The sequence below is a fragment of the Oculina patagonica genome, chromosome 13 (genome assembly GCF_052425735.1).
Source record: "Oculina patagonica isolate OP01 chromosome 13, crgOcupat, whole genome shotgun sequence".
Lineage (NCBI taxonomy): Eukaryota > Metazoa > Cnidaria > Anthozoa > Scleractinia > Oculinidae > Oculina > Oculina patagonica.
This window is the reverse complement of record NC_135770.1, coordinates 16,490,471-16,508,501: the sequence shown is the minus strand read 5'-3', so window position 1 is coordinate 16,508,501 and position 18,031 is coordinate 16,490,471. Positions and strand designations below refer to the sequence as shown.

Below are 18,031 nucleotides of genomic sequence, written 5' to 3'. Positions count from 1 at the left end.
AGGGCAATGACCTTAATTGAAAAGTTTGACACCGCGGAAACCGGAGTTGACGTCATTTTTGGGTTTGACCGCTGTGAAAGGCTCGAAACTCGACGGATTAAACAAACGATGGACCGTTCATAGTCTAAAGCTTCGAGGACTTGGCAGTGCTTTTTGCGTACGCACGACTATGAAGTCAAACTGGAATTTCTCATATAAGTTTGCAATGTTGCGTGGCCCTTTGCTCGAACTTGCAGATTTAATTCAAATTTGTTCGAGCAAGTTGTCAACTTTCGGTTACGTCCCAGTTTTCATTTTTTGTGAAATACTACCACTCCTTTGTCAATGAGGGGAAAAATGATTGACCTACGGTCGACTCCGTATCAAAATACTACAATAAATTAGAGACAGGTTGGGTTCATGGCATCGCCAAATTAACTGGGAATTGCACTTCAAACCTCAAACGTTTTGCGGTCAAATTTCTTTTTCAAGTTTCTCGAAGTCTGTTGGTGAACAGTCAATCAAAGGGCAATTATTTTCTTCCTTTATTCCTATTTTCAGTTTATACAGGAAAGAAATGAAAACCTGAACTTGACAAAATGAAATCGGAACTTATTAAACTCAAACAAAACTTGGCATCTTAAACTAAAATCTCGGAGATTTTAATTGGTCAGTATTTACAAGATGCTTAAGCATGCAAACTGACAGTCAATATTGGAACATTACGCCGCAACGTTGCAAAGTGTCGCGGTAAAAGTTGACTTCAATGGAACGATTCACATGTTACAATTATTTAAGATTACCGAAAACAACTTTTGAAACTAAGCCTTTCCGCGCCCCAAAAATTATATTTAGCAGATTTACGATTTTAACCTCCTAATAGTCAGGCTGCTATCGTCCAAAAAATAGCCCAATTGTTCACTTTTGTGATAAAAGCGTGAAACTTTGCATGATTACTACTAACCATATAACAAACAAATTCCGATATGGATCCAAGATTAGTTAAGCCCTGGACTCGAGATGTGCGCATGCCCTAAAACGCTCAGCATGGGAACGAGGCTGCAAATGAAATGGCTTCAAAATGGGTCTCAGATAAAAAAAATACATTTAAAACTGATATATTGATCACATTTGTTGTTTTCTTCGCTATTTTTATAGCAGAAATTAGAATTAGTGTGATCACGTGACCTTTCTTTACACTTTACAAATTTGGTTTGGGGTTCCTGTGATGGAATGGTAAAAATAATGCATGCGCTACTATGATTATCTTTGATAATAGATAAGGTGGTTATTTTGGGTGGTAATCAATCCGATTGAATAAAATTTGGGCTAGACCAATCAAGAACTCCATATGGGTCACGTGACGAACAATTTAACTGACTGAATGTGATTGGGATTCCTGTGGTGGAATGGTAAAAATAGGGGCCTGTGTAGCTATATTTATCAATAATTTTCAAAGCCCAGTTGTCATCTTTTTATTTTAAAGATAGCAAAAACCTTTTCACAATTTGGGCTAGACCAATCAGAAACCCCATATGGGTCACGTGACCAAAACAGCCGCTTTGATTGCATAGTGGCTAAGTGAAGATAACTAAATAGCGGAATGAACCGATATTTTTTTTAAAAAAAAATAGGAAAGAAAGAAAAATGTAAGAAAAACACTTTTCTCTACCTGCCGACCACAAACTCACGGCTGTATGCAAAATAGGTACAAAGAATTAATGAGGTCATGTCACGCAATACATGTCACACAACAACAGTTTTAGTTTACAAGAATGATTTTTAATGCCAAAAATCCTAAATGTACACTAAAAGACGTCGGCATGACCTGTTCGTCTTGGGGCCAACTTACCAAAATATTTACAACCGAGTGTGTGCCTAGAGGGCGATCACGAGGGAGCAAAGTATGCTTTGGATACAGCTCGTACGCATAGACGTATGTTTTGTAGGGCAACATTTTACAAACTGAGTAGTAGATTAGATCTGCCATCTCCTCTTCATGAGGGTTGTCTTGTGTGTTCCTGTATGGTAATTCCGTATGGTTATGAATAATTAAAAAGCCAGATATAATCATGTCATTTCAATGATAGGAAATACCTTTTTTACTTAAACAAACCCTGAAATAACCTAAAACATGCATGAATTATTCACAAAGCGGGTATGACGTAACAGTTTCATCAGGTACTTCAGGTGGCAGTAAATAGTGATTACTTCTGTGTGATTGTGAGTTGTAGTTGCCTCCACAGTTGCACAACCCAGTGCAGGTGAGATTGGCTTTTCGGCATTTGCAGTGTCCCCGACAACCAACTGTGCAACCACAGCGAATCAGCTCATAACACGAGTCCTTGGCTTGCGAGAGTGTCGTCCAATAAGGCACCCAGTGACTGTTTTCAAGCTGCCATCCCCATCTAGCGGGACTTGGTAATGTAGGCTGCTTTAACAGGGTCTGACTCCATACATAACCACCTTGGAATACAGTTTTCTTGATATATTGCGATAAGGATGCTTGGGTGGGGGGATGTTTTCAAGGGATCTCACCTTTCTTGAAAAAGCTCTTGCATGATGACTTCGTTGACTTTTCTTAAGCTGCTGGTGCGATCGTATAGGGGTACCACAAATCGCTCAATTACACCCATGCATGCTTCATCGATATCCTCTGGCAACATCATCAATGCTTTAAGAGTGTGAGTGAGCTCTGGGAACACTTTCCATACATCCCACGCCGATTTTTTTTCCTCTGCCACCAAAAAATGAAACAGTATCACACCCTGTCAATGCGTGAAACATCGGCAACACACAGGTTTTCTCTCGACCCAGGGATGTAGCTATGGCATGTGCTGGGAGGTTACGGACATGCTTGGAAGAACCATATGAGATCCACAGCTCATCTAATGGCATGGGAGAAGTGGGGCAATGGAAACGGCCAACACAACAACATCGGTATCATTGCTTTGAATCATTATTCGTCGAAAGCCATTCAAGCTAGCGTGGGGCTAGCGTCAAATGCGTGTATCATCATCAGCGAATCAGCCTCCTCGTGACTGCAGGGAGCAAGAGCACTCACATCTGCTCTGTCTTCAGAACACAAAATGCTCTCTCTGTGCGTTGCGAAGACTTTTTTCCCCTCTGGAAGCTGTAGCGAACCACCTAGGAAGTGAAAATAAAACTTAGCTTTTGCACAACAAAGTGAATGGTATAGTTTACTCTCTAGTTCGATATTGACGTACCTTAGTTGATAGTAGTTTGAAGAGCTCATCCTTGTTGTCATCAACTCTTAGGAATCCCTTCCAGTCAGACGGAATTCGGGTGGTCAGCAACACTTTTCTCCTCTGACCTGATCCTCGCTTCTCCCTTGTCGCTTTCTTTAGTGAGTCATCTTTGTAGACATCCCACACAATATCAAGCCTCTTCACATCGTTTAGCTTCCTCAGGATGTAAGGTGCAAATACAGAGTCAAAGTACTCTTCAAAGGTGCTTACTGCTTTGGGTTGGAGCATCTGGACTACAACGGCTCCATCCAGAATGATTGCATCCACACTCGGCTGCTCCATTACCTGACTTGAGACATCTTCTCCATTTTCCTTGAATTGAATGGATTGCCGAGCTCCTCAAACGAGGACACCAAGTTGAGTATGTCTTTTGCAAAGGCACTTTGGGTTGCCGAATTTTGTTCATGGTGTTTTTGGCTCTTTTTAGCAGAGATGGTTTCCTCGAATTTGTCAACCATTCTTGACAGTTCTGGTCCAGCAACCATCCATCGTCTCAGCGCAGCAGGGTTTTCGGTCAACCCGACAGCACCCTCTTCACCTTTTACGATGGCATTCACTTGTTCATGGGCGTGGTCTAGTGCGATTGAGGAGAACAATCCCTGTGTCTTGTGCACCACAAAAGCGCCATTACGGATCTCTGCACAAACGTCCGGATGCTTAACAGGAAGCTCGCACATGTCCTGGTAATGCACTGAAAGCCACCTTGCATAGTTCTGTCAAGAGCAAACTTCCACGGAAGTAACTCTTGAATAGCTTTAAGATACAAAGTAAAGTCAGCCTCGCGGAATGCTCTTACAAGTTGGAGACAAAGGAGTTCAAAATCTAGCACTGTGGTCCAGTAGAGAAACTGCGGACACTTCTTCACCTATTCGTCTTTCTATTCATCAAATGGTCGAGCTGGTAGCCCATCAATCGCCTCGGATTTACTGTATTCTTCATATCCGTTATTCATCAAAATATGGAGACTGGCTGCCGTTACTTGATGAGCCCGTCTTGTTCGTGTGATGTGGCTTGCTGATAGGAATGAATCTGCTACACCCGATGATACAACTGATGCATTTGTCAAGGCTTCTGTCCACCCACTTCCATGGACCCACTTACCAAGAGCTTTAAAAGCAGCCATCTCAATGTGTAGTCCCCCCAGCATGACAACTATGTGGCTCTCATCAAAATCATGCATCGTCCATTGTATTTCCTTCGCCAAAGCAAACAATGGCTGATCAACAGTAACAACAGGGATTTGCGAGGGATTCAAATGTTTTACAGCTGCACTGATTACGTTAATACCATGTGCAATCATGGCAAGCGAGTGGGCATTCTCGGTGAACATTGGCAACAATGATATGAGAGCTGGCTGGTGAGATGATAGTGATGACTTTGAAGCCCGATAAGCTGCCCACGACACGGTGTCTTCTTTGCTTAGCTCCTTCTTAGTAACAACTTCCAGGGTGTTTTTCAACCAGTCTTCTTCTCGCTCAGTTTCCTTAGAGGGCCCATCGCAATCAGGTACAGATACCAACCGAGTACAAGTGTTGGGAACAACAATGTTCTTAGAGGGAAGAGTTAATGGTGGTACGTCAGTGTAGTAGGATGGCAGTGCGGCAAATTTCGTCGACTTTGAGCTTTTTTCAGGATCAAAGACATTGGTAGATCTGTCTGTTCCTGGTTTTTCTGCGGTGGGATGCTGAGCCAAGGAGATAGCTGTACCATGAAAGGAATCGTGGGAGCTAGTAGAACTTGGGTTTTGATCTATATTGTCTGGCGCTGCAGTTGTAAATATACCATTACGTAGCTTGGAAGGGCATACCACCCCGTCCCTGTCATACCTATTAATAACGCTGTTGGTTATGTCGCTAGAGATGGATAGGAGGCGGTCATAGGATATGCACATTCGACATCGACGAGTGATTTTTCTCTTGTAGCTCCATGGATCTTCAAAGCTGCATAGATTGGAAGAGGGCACTCTCTGCATCTTATATGGTGGGTACTGTGAGTGGTACCAAAAGCATTGTCGGATTTGTCTCGAAATCGAGATATGCTGTTAAAAACCAACAATTGAGCAACAGTAAGGCACGCCTGGCTCTCTGCTGAATCATTTTTCATCGCAGGGCCTCTCATTATCATATTTAGCAATGTTGTAAGTGAGGCTGGAACTGAATCTGGCTGGCAGTTGGGCGCATTAAAAGAGTTTTTCACCTGCAGTATTTCTCTCCTTACAATCATCGCTGCCTTTGCCAGGCAAGATGCCTCTGAGTCCCTATTCTTAACCTCGAGTAAAACACCTCCGATTTCATGGCTGAGGACGAAGAGAACCTCTCGTCCTTGAGTGTGTGCTGTAAGGTCTGGAAAGGCTGCAAAATGTGCTCCACGACGAACAGGTCATGCCGACGTCTTATAGTGTACATTTAGGATTTTTGGCATTAAAAATCATTCTTGTAAACTAAAACTGTTGTTGTGTGACATGTATTGCGTGACATGACCTCATTAATTCTTTGTACCTATTTTGCATACAACCGTGAGTTTGTGGTCGGCAGGTAGAGAAAAGTGTTTTTCTTACATTTTTCTTTCTTTCCTATTTTTTTTTTTAAAAAAGATCGGTTCATTCCGCTATTTAGTTATCTTTACTTAGCCACTATGCAATCAAAGCGGCTGTTTTGGTCACGTGACCCATATGGGGTTTCTGTTTGGTCTAGCCCAAATTGTGAAAAGGTTTTTGCTATCTTTAAAATAAAAAGATGACAACTGGGCTTTGAAAATTATTGATAAATATAGCTACACAGGCCTCTATTTTTACCATTCCACCACAGGAATCCCAATCACATTCAGTCAGTTAAATTGTTCGTCACGTGACCCATATGGAGTTCTTGATTGGTCTAGCCCAAATTTTATTCAATCGGATTGATTACCACCCAAATAACCACCTTATCTATTATCAAAGATAATCATAGTAGCGCATGCATTATTTTTACCATTCCATCACAGGAACCCCAAACCAAATTTGTAAAGTGTAAAGAAAGGTCACGTGATCACACTAATTCTAATTTCTGCTATAAAAATAGCGAAGAAAACAACAAATGTGATCAATATATCAGTTTTAAATGTATTTTTTTTTATCTGAGACCCATTTTGAAGCCATTTCATTTGCAGCCTCGTTCCCATGCTGAGCGTTTTAGGGCATGCGCACATCTCGAGTCCAGGGCTTAACTAATCTTGGATCCATATCGGAATTTGTTTGTTATATGGTTAGTAGTAATCATGCAAAGTTTCACGCTTTTATCACAAAAGTGAACAATTTGGGACGATAGCAGCCTGACTATAATTACTTTGACTTTCGCAAGCGTTGGATTGCTCAAGATATGACACTCGACGCAATATCCCCATTTTTTTTTTCAAGTAAACAGGTTTTTGCAAAAGTGTGGCCCCTGGTGGTTTAGCTGTAAAACACTTTTCTTCGAGGTAAAAACAATCAAGATTTTATGTGCTTTTGTATCCTTGTTTATTAGACAAAGAAAAGCCGGGTCGTCGATCGAAGGTTCGAGTAAATTAAACAGCCATCTGAAGTGGAATACCTCTAATAAAAGGAGGTTGCCTATTTACCGAGTTAGGATATCGAGTTGGATTTTGAGTTAGGATTTCAAGTTGGATTTTCGAGTTGGATTTCGAGTTAGGATTTCGAGTTGGATTTTCGAGTTGGATTTTCGAGTTAGGATTTCGAGTTGGATTTCGAGTTAGGATTTCGAGTTGGATTTTCGAGTTGGATTTTCGAGTTAGGATTTCGAGTTGGATTTCGAGTTAGGATTTCGAGTTGGATTTCAAGCAAAACTTCAAGATTTCCGCCACTCACCGTACTAAAACACTCCGTTTAGCCTACTATACACGCCGGTTAGCCCACTATGCACTCCGGTTAGCCTACTATTCACTCCGGTTAGCCTACTACACACTCCGGTTAGTAGATTGTGTACAATAACCTCGACAGTTTCTTTCTAAATTTACATTCGAAATACTATAATATGATGTAAGGGGCTGAAGTAATGCAGATCCTTTCCGCCACACAACAACTAATGACGATACTTAGCCGCATCAAGTTGTTCCTGAATATTTTAAAGATATATCGAAGTGCTAGTCCTTACAACTAGTCCTTAAGGTACTGTGTACTAAGTTAAAAATTTCACCGTCACAATATACTACACAAAAGGACGAAACTAGTTCAGAATGGAATATCAAACCCCCATCCTAATCCCGTTTAACAGGCGGTAACCTAGACTACGAGCAGTCCCTATTTTTTCGCAGAGTCCGTCGAGCTTGCAGCGAAATTTTTTTTCGAAGAGTTCGTCGAGCTTATAGCGAAAAAAATTACGCGCGGGGGTAGGAGGCGGGGCAAGGCGAGAAGCGAAAAAAACCTATTTTTTTCGCTTCTCGCCTTGCCCCGCCTCCTCCCCCCACGCGTAATTTTTTTCGCTATAAGCTTGACGAACTCTTCGAAAAAAAATTCGCTTCAAGCTCGACGGACTCTGCAAAAAAAAATAGGGACTGCTCGTAGTCTAGCGGTAACCGCAACTGGTGAAGTGAATCAGCTTGAATTCTCAGTTAAACGGTGTAGAATCAAAATTCGGCACAAACGTTGCATAAAAAAAACTGCTGCTTACCTCCATCGCTTTCAGTTTGCTTAGTTTCTCGACTTCTACTTGGCTTGTTGGACTCGGGCTGCGTCTTGAAGCTTTCTTTTCCGTAATTTGAGAGGTACAGGCTTCCTGTTTTGGTGAATGACGTAAATGAAATTTCAAAGCATAAGAGGCATTTATCTTGTATAGCCTAGCTCAAATATTATGCAAATAATGTCACTGTATGTCATGAAGGGGTTTTCCCGCAACGATTAGAGAAGGTCTTTTGAACAATTCCATTTAAACCTGCCAGGAAACCTTGTCGCCAAAAAGGTTCAGATAGGTTGTGATATATAATTGGAAGTTTGAAGTCAATAAGAGCGGTTCCTTCTTACACATATCTGAAACTGTGCTCAGCACAAAACCCAAATTTATATTGTGTTTATAACCCTCTCAAGCATGAACGACAACATCAACATTTACATAATTAGACATTCATGCTCTTACTATGTTATTTTTGGGTACAAGTTACTTCCTTGAAACTCAGCAAAATATTTGCAGCCAAGTCACTGAAACTTCGGTTGCCTTGCAGCACAATAAATAATACGAAGTTACCCTCTGTTCAGGCACAACATGTGGCTTTTTTATTGCTCAAGCAGGGACCGCGCAGGAGAAATTTTAGTGGGGGGGGGGGGGGGGCTAAAGTCGAACGCGAAAGCGTGAGCCAACTAAGGGGGGGGTGTCCAGGGGAATGCTCCTCCGGGAGAATTTGGATTTGGATTTCTCAAAGATACCGGAAAATGCATTTGAAATTAAAAATGTAAAGGTCCAGCGCTTAAATTGTTTTTGTTAAAGCATTGCTTAAAACGAGAAAACGTTGCGATAAAGAGACGTTGCTCTACAAACGTTTGGCGCAACTGAGATGTTACCAGAACGAATGAAAACAGAAAAGAAAATTTCACTTTCATTGTTAGAAAATGAATTACATTTGGCATGGGCTCGAAAAAAAAAACAGTATTGCCTCTTAATTTAACCCATTTGTTCGGATTGAAACTGACCAATGATGAAACAGGCCTTTAAAAAGCCAGTTTTTATTAAAGAGTATGATCCTGTAGTAGCCCAATATTTTTCGATTATAACTGAATACCTTTAAGGCAATTGTCCGCATTTACTTGTTTTTTATGTATCTAAGTTGAAGACGAGTCTATTTTGGCAATAGTATTTGCTGTTACTTTCGTCATTTACAAACTAAACCATGGCCAATAATATGGTGTCCAGAAACTATTTTTCCTGTAATTTTTCGTTTGTTTTTTTTAATTCATTATAATTTTTTTCTTGTTGCTGAAAAAAGTGGGGGGGGGGGGCCCTCCCTCTCCGCGGTCCCTGTCAAGTCGTTTCGTTCAGTCTGACAAGCAAAGAAAGCTTCAGGTAACGTGGTTATTTGTCATTTAGCTATAGTCGCCGGTGGTTGTGATTTTTTTTATTCCTGAGGCAGGGAATAATAATAAAAATAGTTCCAAAATAGTTTTCTTGCCGCTAGTTGACGCCATGTTGGATTTGGCGAGTCAATTAAACCTTTAAATTGAGGTGAAAAGATTGAGCCTGTTTTCGCATCTGTTTGGTAATTTTTGTTATCTCTGTCACAAATAAGCTAAAATTGGCAGAAGCGACTCGATCGACTGAAGTAAATAATAACACAGAGGTGTGTTTCTTGATCGTAGGCATATAACATGTTCTGAAGTTATAAAAGAAGTCTCAAAAATATATTGATACAAATCTCTTTTGTAAATTAACTTAACCATAACTTGGTCTTGTTTGTGTGTTCTCGGAGGCTTGGATACATACCTTTGATTCTCGCGGAGGCATGGGTTCGTTTCATTTACAACGGAGGTTTATGTTCGCTCGAACGAGTATGTCGTCGAAGGTTTGTTTGGTAATTTATATATAGTATAGTATTTTGTATCGAAAGGACTTCAAGTACGTTTCGAATCGACTTTACATGTGTCTCGAATCGACCTCGACTTGTCTCGAAACGACTTGTCTCGAAACCCATTTGTCTCGAAACGACTTTGTCTCGAAACGACCGGAAGCGAATTATAAGTTGAGACGAAGCGATAGTAAAAGTCTGTAAACAAAATTAATTAAAATTAAACTACATGTGTAGGGGGGTACTGTGCTACTGCGACCGTAACTGTAACATTCTGTAGAATTCTAGAACATTCAATACAGGGTACTGTAGTATAGTGCTATAGTATCTAGCTTAAAATATAAAAAAGCCCAAGGATCGACCCAAGGACCGACCGAATAAAGATCAATTGAAAGGAATCGTATACAAAGTGACTTGCAGGACATGTCCATTTGCATACGTTGGGGAAAGCAAAAGAAACTGGAAATCGCGGGGAGCCGAACACAAGCCCGGAACAAACGGAAATATCAACTCCGCGATTAAACATCATGCAGAAATCGGCCACGACATACATCCAAGTTACGCCGAAATTCTTGAAACAGGTGCAAGAACAAAAGACTGTTTCTGGAATCCTTGCATTCCTTCCTCGACAAAAACACTATAAACGAAAGAGCGCCCTTCCCAAGGGTTAACGCATCGCTAGTTGCTCCCCAGGGGGACAACGAACACTAACGTCAATGCAACTTATTAGAATTCTGCGAACCTTGCAAAAATCCATCATTCTCTGAAAAAGACCGCAGAAGGCGATCGAAAATTTAGAGTATCGTTTTATATTTTGAGATCTGTTTTAAACATTTTTATATTTTAAGCTATGACTACAGATCGCTCCAGCAGTTTTACATTTATAGTATCTAGTACTATTAAGAAAAACGTAATCATCTGATTAAGAAAGGAAAGTAGTCTCTTGCTTAAGCTTCGAATTTACTTTATATAAGAACCGATTTCCGGCTCGAAAGCGGACATTTAGTTTATGTATTTAAATTATTCTCTCAGAAGAAGCCGCCCTTTGGCAATAGCCAAACTGATTGCGTTTCAGCGGGGTTTTCCCTATCACCTATTTTAAAATTTCATCTTTCTGCTCGTGCTTTGTACTCAATGGAGATACTTGATGAGGTTTTACATGCAGCACTAATAATACTGTATGTTTTTAAATCAACGCAGCAGGTAATGTTTTATAACCGCTGTTCTTTACTTCCCACAAGCCAGGCAATTGATTTTTTTATTTATAAACTTCATGTATGTATGTATGTATGCGTAGGTATGATGCCACAAGGAGGAAAATAAAGAGTAGCTGTTGAAGACTATTCTTTGGTGTATGTCAGTTCTTTTTACACTTTTCACTTGCGAACCTCTGACATACAGTACTTCTTTTCAGTATTTTTTAGAGATTACAGTACGACTATCTTTCTATAACAAACCGGCTACTTCATTAGAATAATAAGACATATGTAATTCGTTCAAAACGGGAAAAGTTTTTGGCTTCGACAATAATTATTGCCGCGATACGTGTAATCAAGAATATGCTTACATCCATCTTGGAGAATCAGTGCATGTTTTTAATCTCTCTTTAGCTAAAGCAGTTTTTCCAAATAAGCGTATAATTTCTTAACTACTGCTCCAATATTTAAAGGAGGTGATCTCTAATATTTTACCAACCATAGACTCGTTTAACTCCGGCTTGTCCCAGTTTTGAAAGGGCCGTGTATCTACGACTTGTTGAATTTGCAGAGCGATTGTAAATTTTGTATTGTTATCAATTTGACTCATTCAATCAAACACTCGACTAGTCTTGCGCTTGTTCACCTTATAAGTTAAATATCGTCATCTATTGATCGAGGCACCCCAAAGCATTTAACACTCTGGACCACTTAGAGCAGTTTTTTAGGCTAATGCAATATATAGCATTCGTGGATTAGCTTGACAAGGAGTTTTAGTTATTTTTCCAATCGTAAACACTGAATCCGCGATTTTATGATAATACCCCTTCCACTCGACAAAATATTAAGTGCGGTGTTCCCCAGGGCTCTATACTTGGATCGTTCTACTTCCCTTTCTACTGATTCTAGTATTTTTATTGTGATGCTTCTCATCGATCTCACTGTTGTTCTAAATGACGAGATGTAGAAGTTCGATACTTGGATAAAAGCTAACAAACTCTCTGTAACATGATACTAAGACGACAACACACACCTGTAATGCTAGAAGGCCTGTAGATTATCGATTGATGACATTATCATAATTTCGCACTGTTTTTTGCCGTTTAAGCAGGTTTAAGGTGTTAGTGTGGTGTAAATGTTAAAACTATGAATTTCACTAGACATACGATGGGCCGCTTTTTTTCTGTTGCGAACCTTCGAAGTAATTCTTAGATTCAGAGGTGCATGCATACATTTCCTTAATTTTTTACCGAGCTTTAACCTCAGTTGTATAATTTGTTTACAGAGAAAAGAACCCGGCAATTTGAATTTAAATTGACGCTTTCTGAGCGTGGAGAAGCTATAAATAAGAGTAAAAAGCGAAGTTCGCAAAATGTTTTCTGGTCTTACATTTCATTACATTTATTTATGAGTAGCTTTTTTTTTTTAAGTCAAATGCGGTAGAATGGTAATGCAAATTGCACTTTCTTCGATCTGTCGTTCCATACATCGGCGAAAGGTTTTTCGTTCCTTCTCCTAAGAAAATCCTTGTTGGGGAAACATTTTAATTTTCGCAATCAGCTACCCTTCCAATTATTTGGAAGGGTTCGGCCTTATCTCTTTGCCGGAATTTGAAAGATCTGTACTAAGCGATGAGAATGAATAAGATAAATGCAAACCCTTGCAAAGCGATACTAGGGTAAAAGTTCCATGTTTTGTGCGAAGAGATGAAGGCAAAAATAATAAAACGAACAATATTCTAATTAATCTATTATTTGAAAGATGTTTGGAAAACCCTTTATTTATTGGGTTCATTGTTAGTCTTCTCTCGTACAAGCGTCAACACGAGATGGTGACCAATGGAATTATATTGACAGCTTAACTAATATAAATACCAACATGTAAAGACTGTTTTTCAGTGGGAAGAAGCACAAGCATCAGTGCATAGGAAGATCGAACACACTCATTCCTATGCTTATTCCTAGTAAGGACAGCATAAGAACATGAAATCTTTTTATGCTCTAATTCTTACGTTTGTGCTTCGGCCTGGCCTTATACCAATTCAACAGCAGCCTTAACCCATCGCTTAGCTTAGTATGACCTCGAATTTAGCATAGATAAATGTTCACTGAAAGAAAATTTCCTCTGGACCGAGCTGAAGGTATTCCTTATTTATTTCGAACACTCTTTGTTGATATTATTCTTCTTATTATGGATTTCATATTAAAGTGAAATTGTTCGACCTGTTTCACAGTGTGCATGCTGAGGAACTCCGATGTTTTATTATTGTTTGGATCTTTCCATTTTGTCTTAAAATGCCCTGTAGTGTATTCTGCGTGATCACCAGGACTGAATGGCGAAATAACATAATAATAACATGTGGAGAACAGATGGTCAAAATACGACTTGATTGTGATGGAAGCTAGTTTAAATCGATTTGGTGTATGATACACCAAAATACTACTTGTATGTTTATATGGAGATGATATTTCATCATTAAAGGGAATATTTGTTTTATTATTTGATTTTGATCGAAAATCCTTTTCAGAAAAGATAGATAAAATCGCCAGTCTGGATGGATTGAACGGATGAAAGGCTGCCTTCGAACCACAAATGTATGTTAAAACCACAGTAAGTTTAGAATAAAATCGTCTGTCTCCTTTTATTTAATAAGGACCTTTTATAGTCCATTTGTGGACACTGATTTGAAAGATATTGTTGGTCTGAAATGGTAAAACCCTTGTGTCTTCCTAATATTCCTATTTTTAATCCTTGTTTTGAATGTTCTTTGCTATAAGCAAGCTATTAATTTTACTGTTTATTGAATGTTGCTGGCTGTGCCTCTGCATAATTATTTTCTTTTCTTAACATTCCTGTCATTAAAGAGCACCGTCTGTATGCATGTTGATCACGATTCATTATTGACTTTCTATACTTATTGCACACGCTCAGTGAATGTTTGAAGAATCTTTCAATGGAGGCCCCTTGGTCCCATATTATTAGAACTAAATTTAGTTTTAAGTAATCCAAGATAAGTACCACCGAATATGCTATTGCACCGATGCTTATATCGCTTACTTGCAAAGCTCTGAACATCCCGTCATTTTATTTTGCAGCATACGCGCACTGCTGGTTAGGTTGTCATTTAACTGACTTAATCGTTCTTCTGGTAAAGGCTGATTGTCTTGCGTTTTTTCAGCAATCGTAAAGAAAAAAAAATGATTGTGTTAGGAGAAAAGCTTTGGACATTTAAAACTAGTTTTATTGTTCATAAATTGGACAGGTTTCGAATGCTAGCTTATCCATTGATAGTTTAAAGCCATTCAATTATAAGTATCCGAAATGGCAACATGGAGATTTATTTGAATTATTATTATTGGTTTTACTTTTATCGAGCCGACATAAAATACTTAGAACAATTTCTTTATACATGATTATTGTTAAAGCTTTTAGCTTTTGTAGTCATCTGTAAAAATAAAATAAAACAAAATTAAATCAGTTCGATTGATTTTTAGTAGAAGTCTGAAAAACTAATGATATAGATTATAAAACCAGTGAAGATATTGCATGAAAACAAATTATTCTGCAACTAACTTTTCATCAACAGTGAAAGTAAAAAAATAATTATCATTTTTACCCGAACGTTTATTTAGTTATTTATAATTGTAAGAGCGTTAAGCTTTTAGACAGGCTAATAAGAATTTTACCATTACTATCACTTAAAAAAATATTCTCCAGTTAAATGTTTACTATTCTTATAGACGTAACATTTTAAAAAACACAAACATGTTTGAAGGCATATGTAAGTCATATTTTATTACCTTTTTCTTCGCGATTTTCTCTACCTGTAAATCATCGTTTGCAGCTTAAACATGGTTCAATAATATGCAGAAGACTTACAAATAACGGCAAACGGCTTCGCCGAGGAATATTAGATATAATTAAAGTTTGGTTTAGTAGGAAGTTTCTTAGATTCATCTATTTGTCACCTACAGTTTTAATTGGCGCGTTAGTGGGTACACTCGATACATTTGAAACTCCGATGATGAGCTGGCTATCTCAACTTTGCCAAATTCACCGCTTTCGGACTGCCTTTTTTTTCATTCATTTTTTTCTCTCCCAATTTTTTACCTTGTGTATACTCCTTTCCTTCAAGCATGTCGCGTTTCACATTTTACCTACTGTCCTATATTTTTTTATAATCCCAACGAAAATTCCTACATTTTCTAGTTTTTTTCTCTCTCTTTTTCTCTTACTGGTGTATCTTTCAATGGGCCGGACAAAATGATTTATCCTTTAATTCTGTAATAGTTTTAATAATTCTGTATTTCAAAAGAACAAGTGCCTTTAGGGCGAACCTGCAATAAATGAAATGAATAAATAAGGTATTTTTTTGAACATTCATCACGTTCTACGATACCAACAGGGCGTCCGTATCTATGGTTATTTGCTTCTCTTGTAAGCCGTTTTTAATTTTACCCCGCTCGGCGTGCTGGCCTTTATTGAAAACGATATTTTCTAATGCCCACCAGGATTCTCATTTTTTCTGCTTTCATTTAATAAATAAATCGTCATTACCATCAGTTTGTATTCTCTGGGTGGGAATAGGACGGGTTCAATTATGGATATGTAAAATTGTTTCTTTCAACAAAAGCCTTCTGGAAGATGTTTCAATCTTGATCGCTATTTAACATTTTAAACCAAACTACTGCATATCCATGGTTATTTTTAATAACCACTTAAACTTTGGCTATTTTAATATTTCATAATAAGCGTGCCGTTGGTTATTTGTCTTAATGGGTGGTAAATAATCACTTACTGACCCTCAACAGCTTTTTAGAAATTTCACTTGAGCCGACCTTCGTATCTATGGTTATGTCATTATCTTCTTTACCTTGGCTATTCTAATATTTCATAACAAACGTGCAGTTGGTTATTTGACTTAATGGGTGGTACATAATCATTAAAATGCTCAATAGCTTCAATGGAGCCGAACGCCATATCTATGGTTATTTTACTTTCTTATAAAACTGTATTGGTTATTGTTTGTAAGAATTAACGAAACCAATCATTATGAAGGAACTGATTGACATACGAATTCCTAAGGATGCAAAAAAGAAAGTCTAGAGGCTTGTGTATGGAGAAAATGGTTTTAATGTTAAGCAAAGATACAAAGGTTCATAAACTGCGCACTTTTAGAATGCCTTATCAGTTTTCACTGAAAGCCCTACCGTGTGTTTGCAAGACTCAAAAATGGCACCGTTGAAAATTGCTGGAATTATTTGCCTGGTGTATTTCACCATTTTCGCAAATGCTGGCAAGAAGGGTAACGTTTGCAAGAGTGTGATTCAGAAGTTAGACGCTCTTACGGATCTGGTTGGAAAAGTGGATTGTTCGAGTCGAGGTACAATAAATGTTTTTTTCTTGTTTGAATTTGTTCATTTGTCGAACGGTTTGTGATCAGTGGTTTTCAGTCATTCTCAGTCATTTAAGTTCGACAATCCCTAAATTACTGAACAATTTTAATTTTAAATCTTATGTTTGTTTAGAATCGAGCTCCTGCGACTGCTGTCCAGGTCCAAGCTCCTGCAAAGAGATTTATGACAAAGACGAGTAAGTTTAAATGATAATATTGCAAAATTGCGGTCCGAATCTGTCATGAATATTATTTTTATTTTAATCATTTCGGCAATAAACAAAAGAGCCGGAAAACATTAGGTATTTGCATTGATTTTCCAGGGCGAGCGAGAACAAAGCATACGTGCTTCAGATGGACTCTGGGAAGTTTCCTGTTTACTGTAACATGGATGGCGCTGGTCTTGGTGACTGTGGTGGCGGAGGATGGACGCTGGTCATGAAGATTGACGGCTCTAAGGTACGCTTAAAACGCTTATGTTGCCAAAAGAACTAAACATAATCCAACAAACGCACAAATTGAATTCACCAAATTCAATTCACCACAAAAACCACACGATTTGAAGTGGCGTCGTTAACTTGCAGAAGGAAAATGAGCAGCATGCTAGACCACGCCACTTTGGACCATTTTCGAGTGTTAATGTTTGTTTTTAAAACAAATTGGACCGCCCAAGGGCAAGTTTAACTGGAAAAAACTCGCTAATCAAAAATGAGTAAGGACAGTCATCACTGAAAAAAGTTAAAATGTTCAAAACGGATGTCCATTTAACGAATAAATAAGACCTGTTTCAAAATTACACCAATATTTTTCTGTTTTCATCTTCAACCAAAGAACATAATTAAGAAAACATTGAACATTGAAAACAAAGGGGATGGGAGGGCAACTTGTTCCTGAAGTGGTAATCTTTCCGTCCAACATTTCAGACCCGTTATTTGTATCTTGCAGAGTACGTTTAAGTACGATTCGTCTTACTGGACTAACAAGAACACATACGGCGTCCCTGAAGGAGCAACAGGTTTGAACCAATATGAGACCAAGCTACCAACCTACTGGAACACACCCTTTTCCAAGATCTGCCTCGGCATGAAGATTGGAGAAGACACCAAGTTCCTTGTTCTGGACAAAGAGGCCAGCTCGCTGCACGCCCTGATCTCAGATAATCAACACCGCTCCACCTCACTTGGACGCGACGCATGGAAGACGTTAATTGGTTCAGCGGCCTCCCTGCAGCAAAACTGCCAGAAAGAAGGTTTCAATGTCCTGAGTGACAACGCTGGGGCTGCTAAAGCACGAATTGGCTTTGTTGGCAACAATGAAAATGATTGCAAAACTAGCGACTCCAGAATCGGGTTTGGTACTGGAGGATATCCAGACGACTCCAATGCGTGTGGAAACGTGGCTAAGCACGGCGGAGATAATGGAGACAAAGGAATCAAGGCCAGTGGATACATCTTGGTTCAGTGAAGTAATCTGAACTGTTGGGGTCAAAAATTAGAGGGGCAAAGCTTTACATAGAACGTTGTTTACTGTTAAGGTTACAAAACCAAAACCTGGTTGCGTTGCTGTTTAGAGGCAAATAAAATAGATTAATGAAAGCAATATAACGTCTCCTTTTTTATCTTATCGCACGGAAAAGTGTGGACCCTTACGTTGACAGAGTTTAT

General features: G+C 38.9%; 3 protein-coding genes across 6 annotated transcripts in view; 1 reads left to right on the top strand and 2 right to left on the bottom strand.

Moving 5' to 3' along the window:
* LOC144634642 (uncharacterized) overlaps positions 1 to 9,909 on the bottom strand; it is a 78,748-nt gene extending 68,839 nt beyond the window's left edge. The window contains exons 1-2 of one of the 4 annotated variants that reach the window (XM_078493660.1): positions 9,695 to 9,909; positions 7,895 to 7,999 (exon numbers count right to left, since the gene is read on the bottom strand). In XM_078493660.1, coding sequence (XP_078349786.1) covers positions 7,895 to 7,999; positions 9,695 to 9,715 — 126 coding nt within the window. In that variant the 5' untranslated portion in view covers positions 9,716 to 9,909. Of the gene's footprint in view, positions 1 to 7,894; positions 8,001 to 9,648 lie in introns of those variants that run through there. The other 3 variants (XM_078493661.1, XM_078493659.1, XM_078493663.1) reach the window with 3 other exon arrangements.
* LOC144634672 (putative skeletal organic matrix protein 5) overlaps positions 1 to 18,031 on the bottom strand; it is a 134,485-nt gene that overhangs the window by 91,808 nt on the left and 24,646 nt on the right. The gene's annotated exons all lie outside the window — the stretch shown is intronic.
* On the top strand, positions 16,120 to 17,971 carry LOC144634397 (putative skeletal organic matrix protein 5). Its single transcript, XM_078493350.1, has 4 exons — positions 16,120 to 16,355; positions 16,501 to 16,564; positions 16,691 to 16,826; positions 17,313 to 17,971. The coding sequence occupies exons 1-4, from the start codon at positions 16,205 to 16,207 to the stop codon at positions 17,829 to 17,831; spliced, it is 870 nt and encodes a 289-aa protein (XP_078349476.1). The 5' UTR covers positions 16,120 to 16,204; the 3' UTR covers positions 17,832 to 17,971.

What these genes read in the sequence shown, in the direction of transcription:
- LOC144634397 (XM_078493350.1), top strand. Translation starts at nt 16,205, where the DNA reads ATGGCACCGTTGAAAATTGCTGGAATTATTTGCCTGGTGTATTTCACC. An exon ending in AGTGGATTGTTCGAGTCGAG is followed by an intron (nt 16,356 to 16,500) that starts GTACAATAAATG and finishes ATGTTTGTTTAG; the next exon opens with AATCGAGCTCCTGCGACTGC. An exon ending in TGAAGATTGACGGCTCTAAG is followed by an intron (nt 16,827 to 17,312) that starts GTACGCTTAAAA and finishes TGTATCTTGCAG; the next exon opens with AGTACGTTTAAGTACGATTC.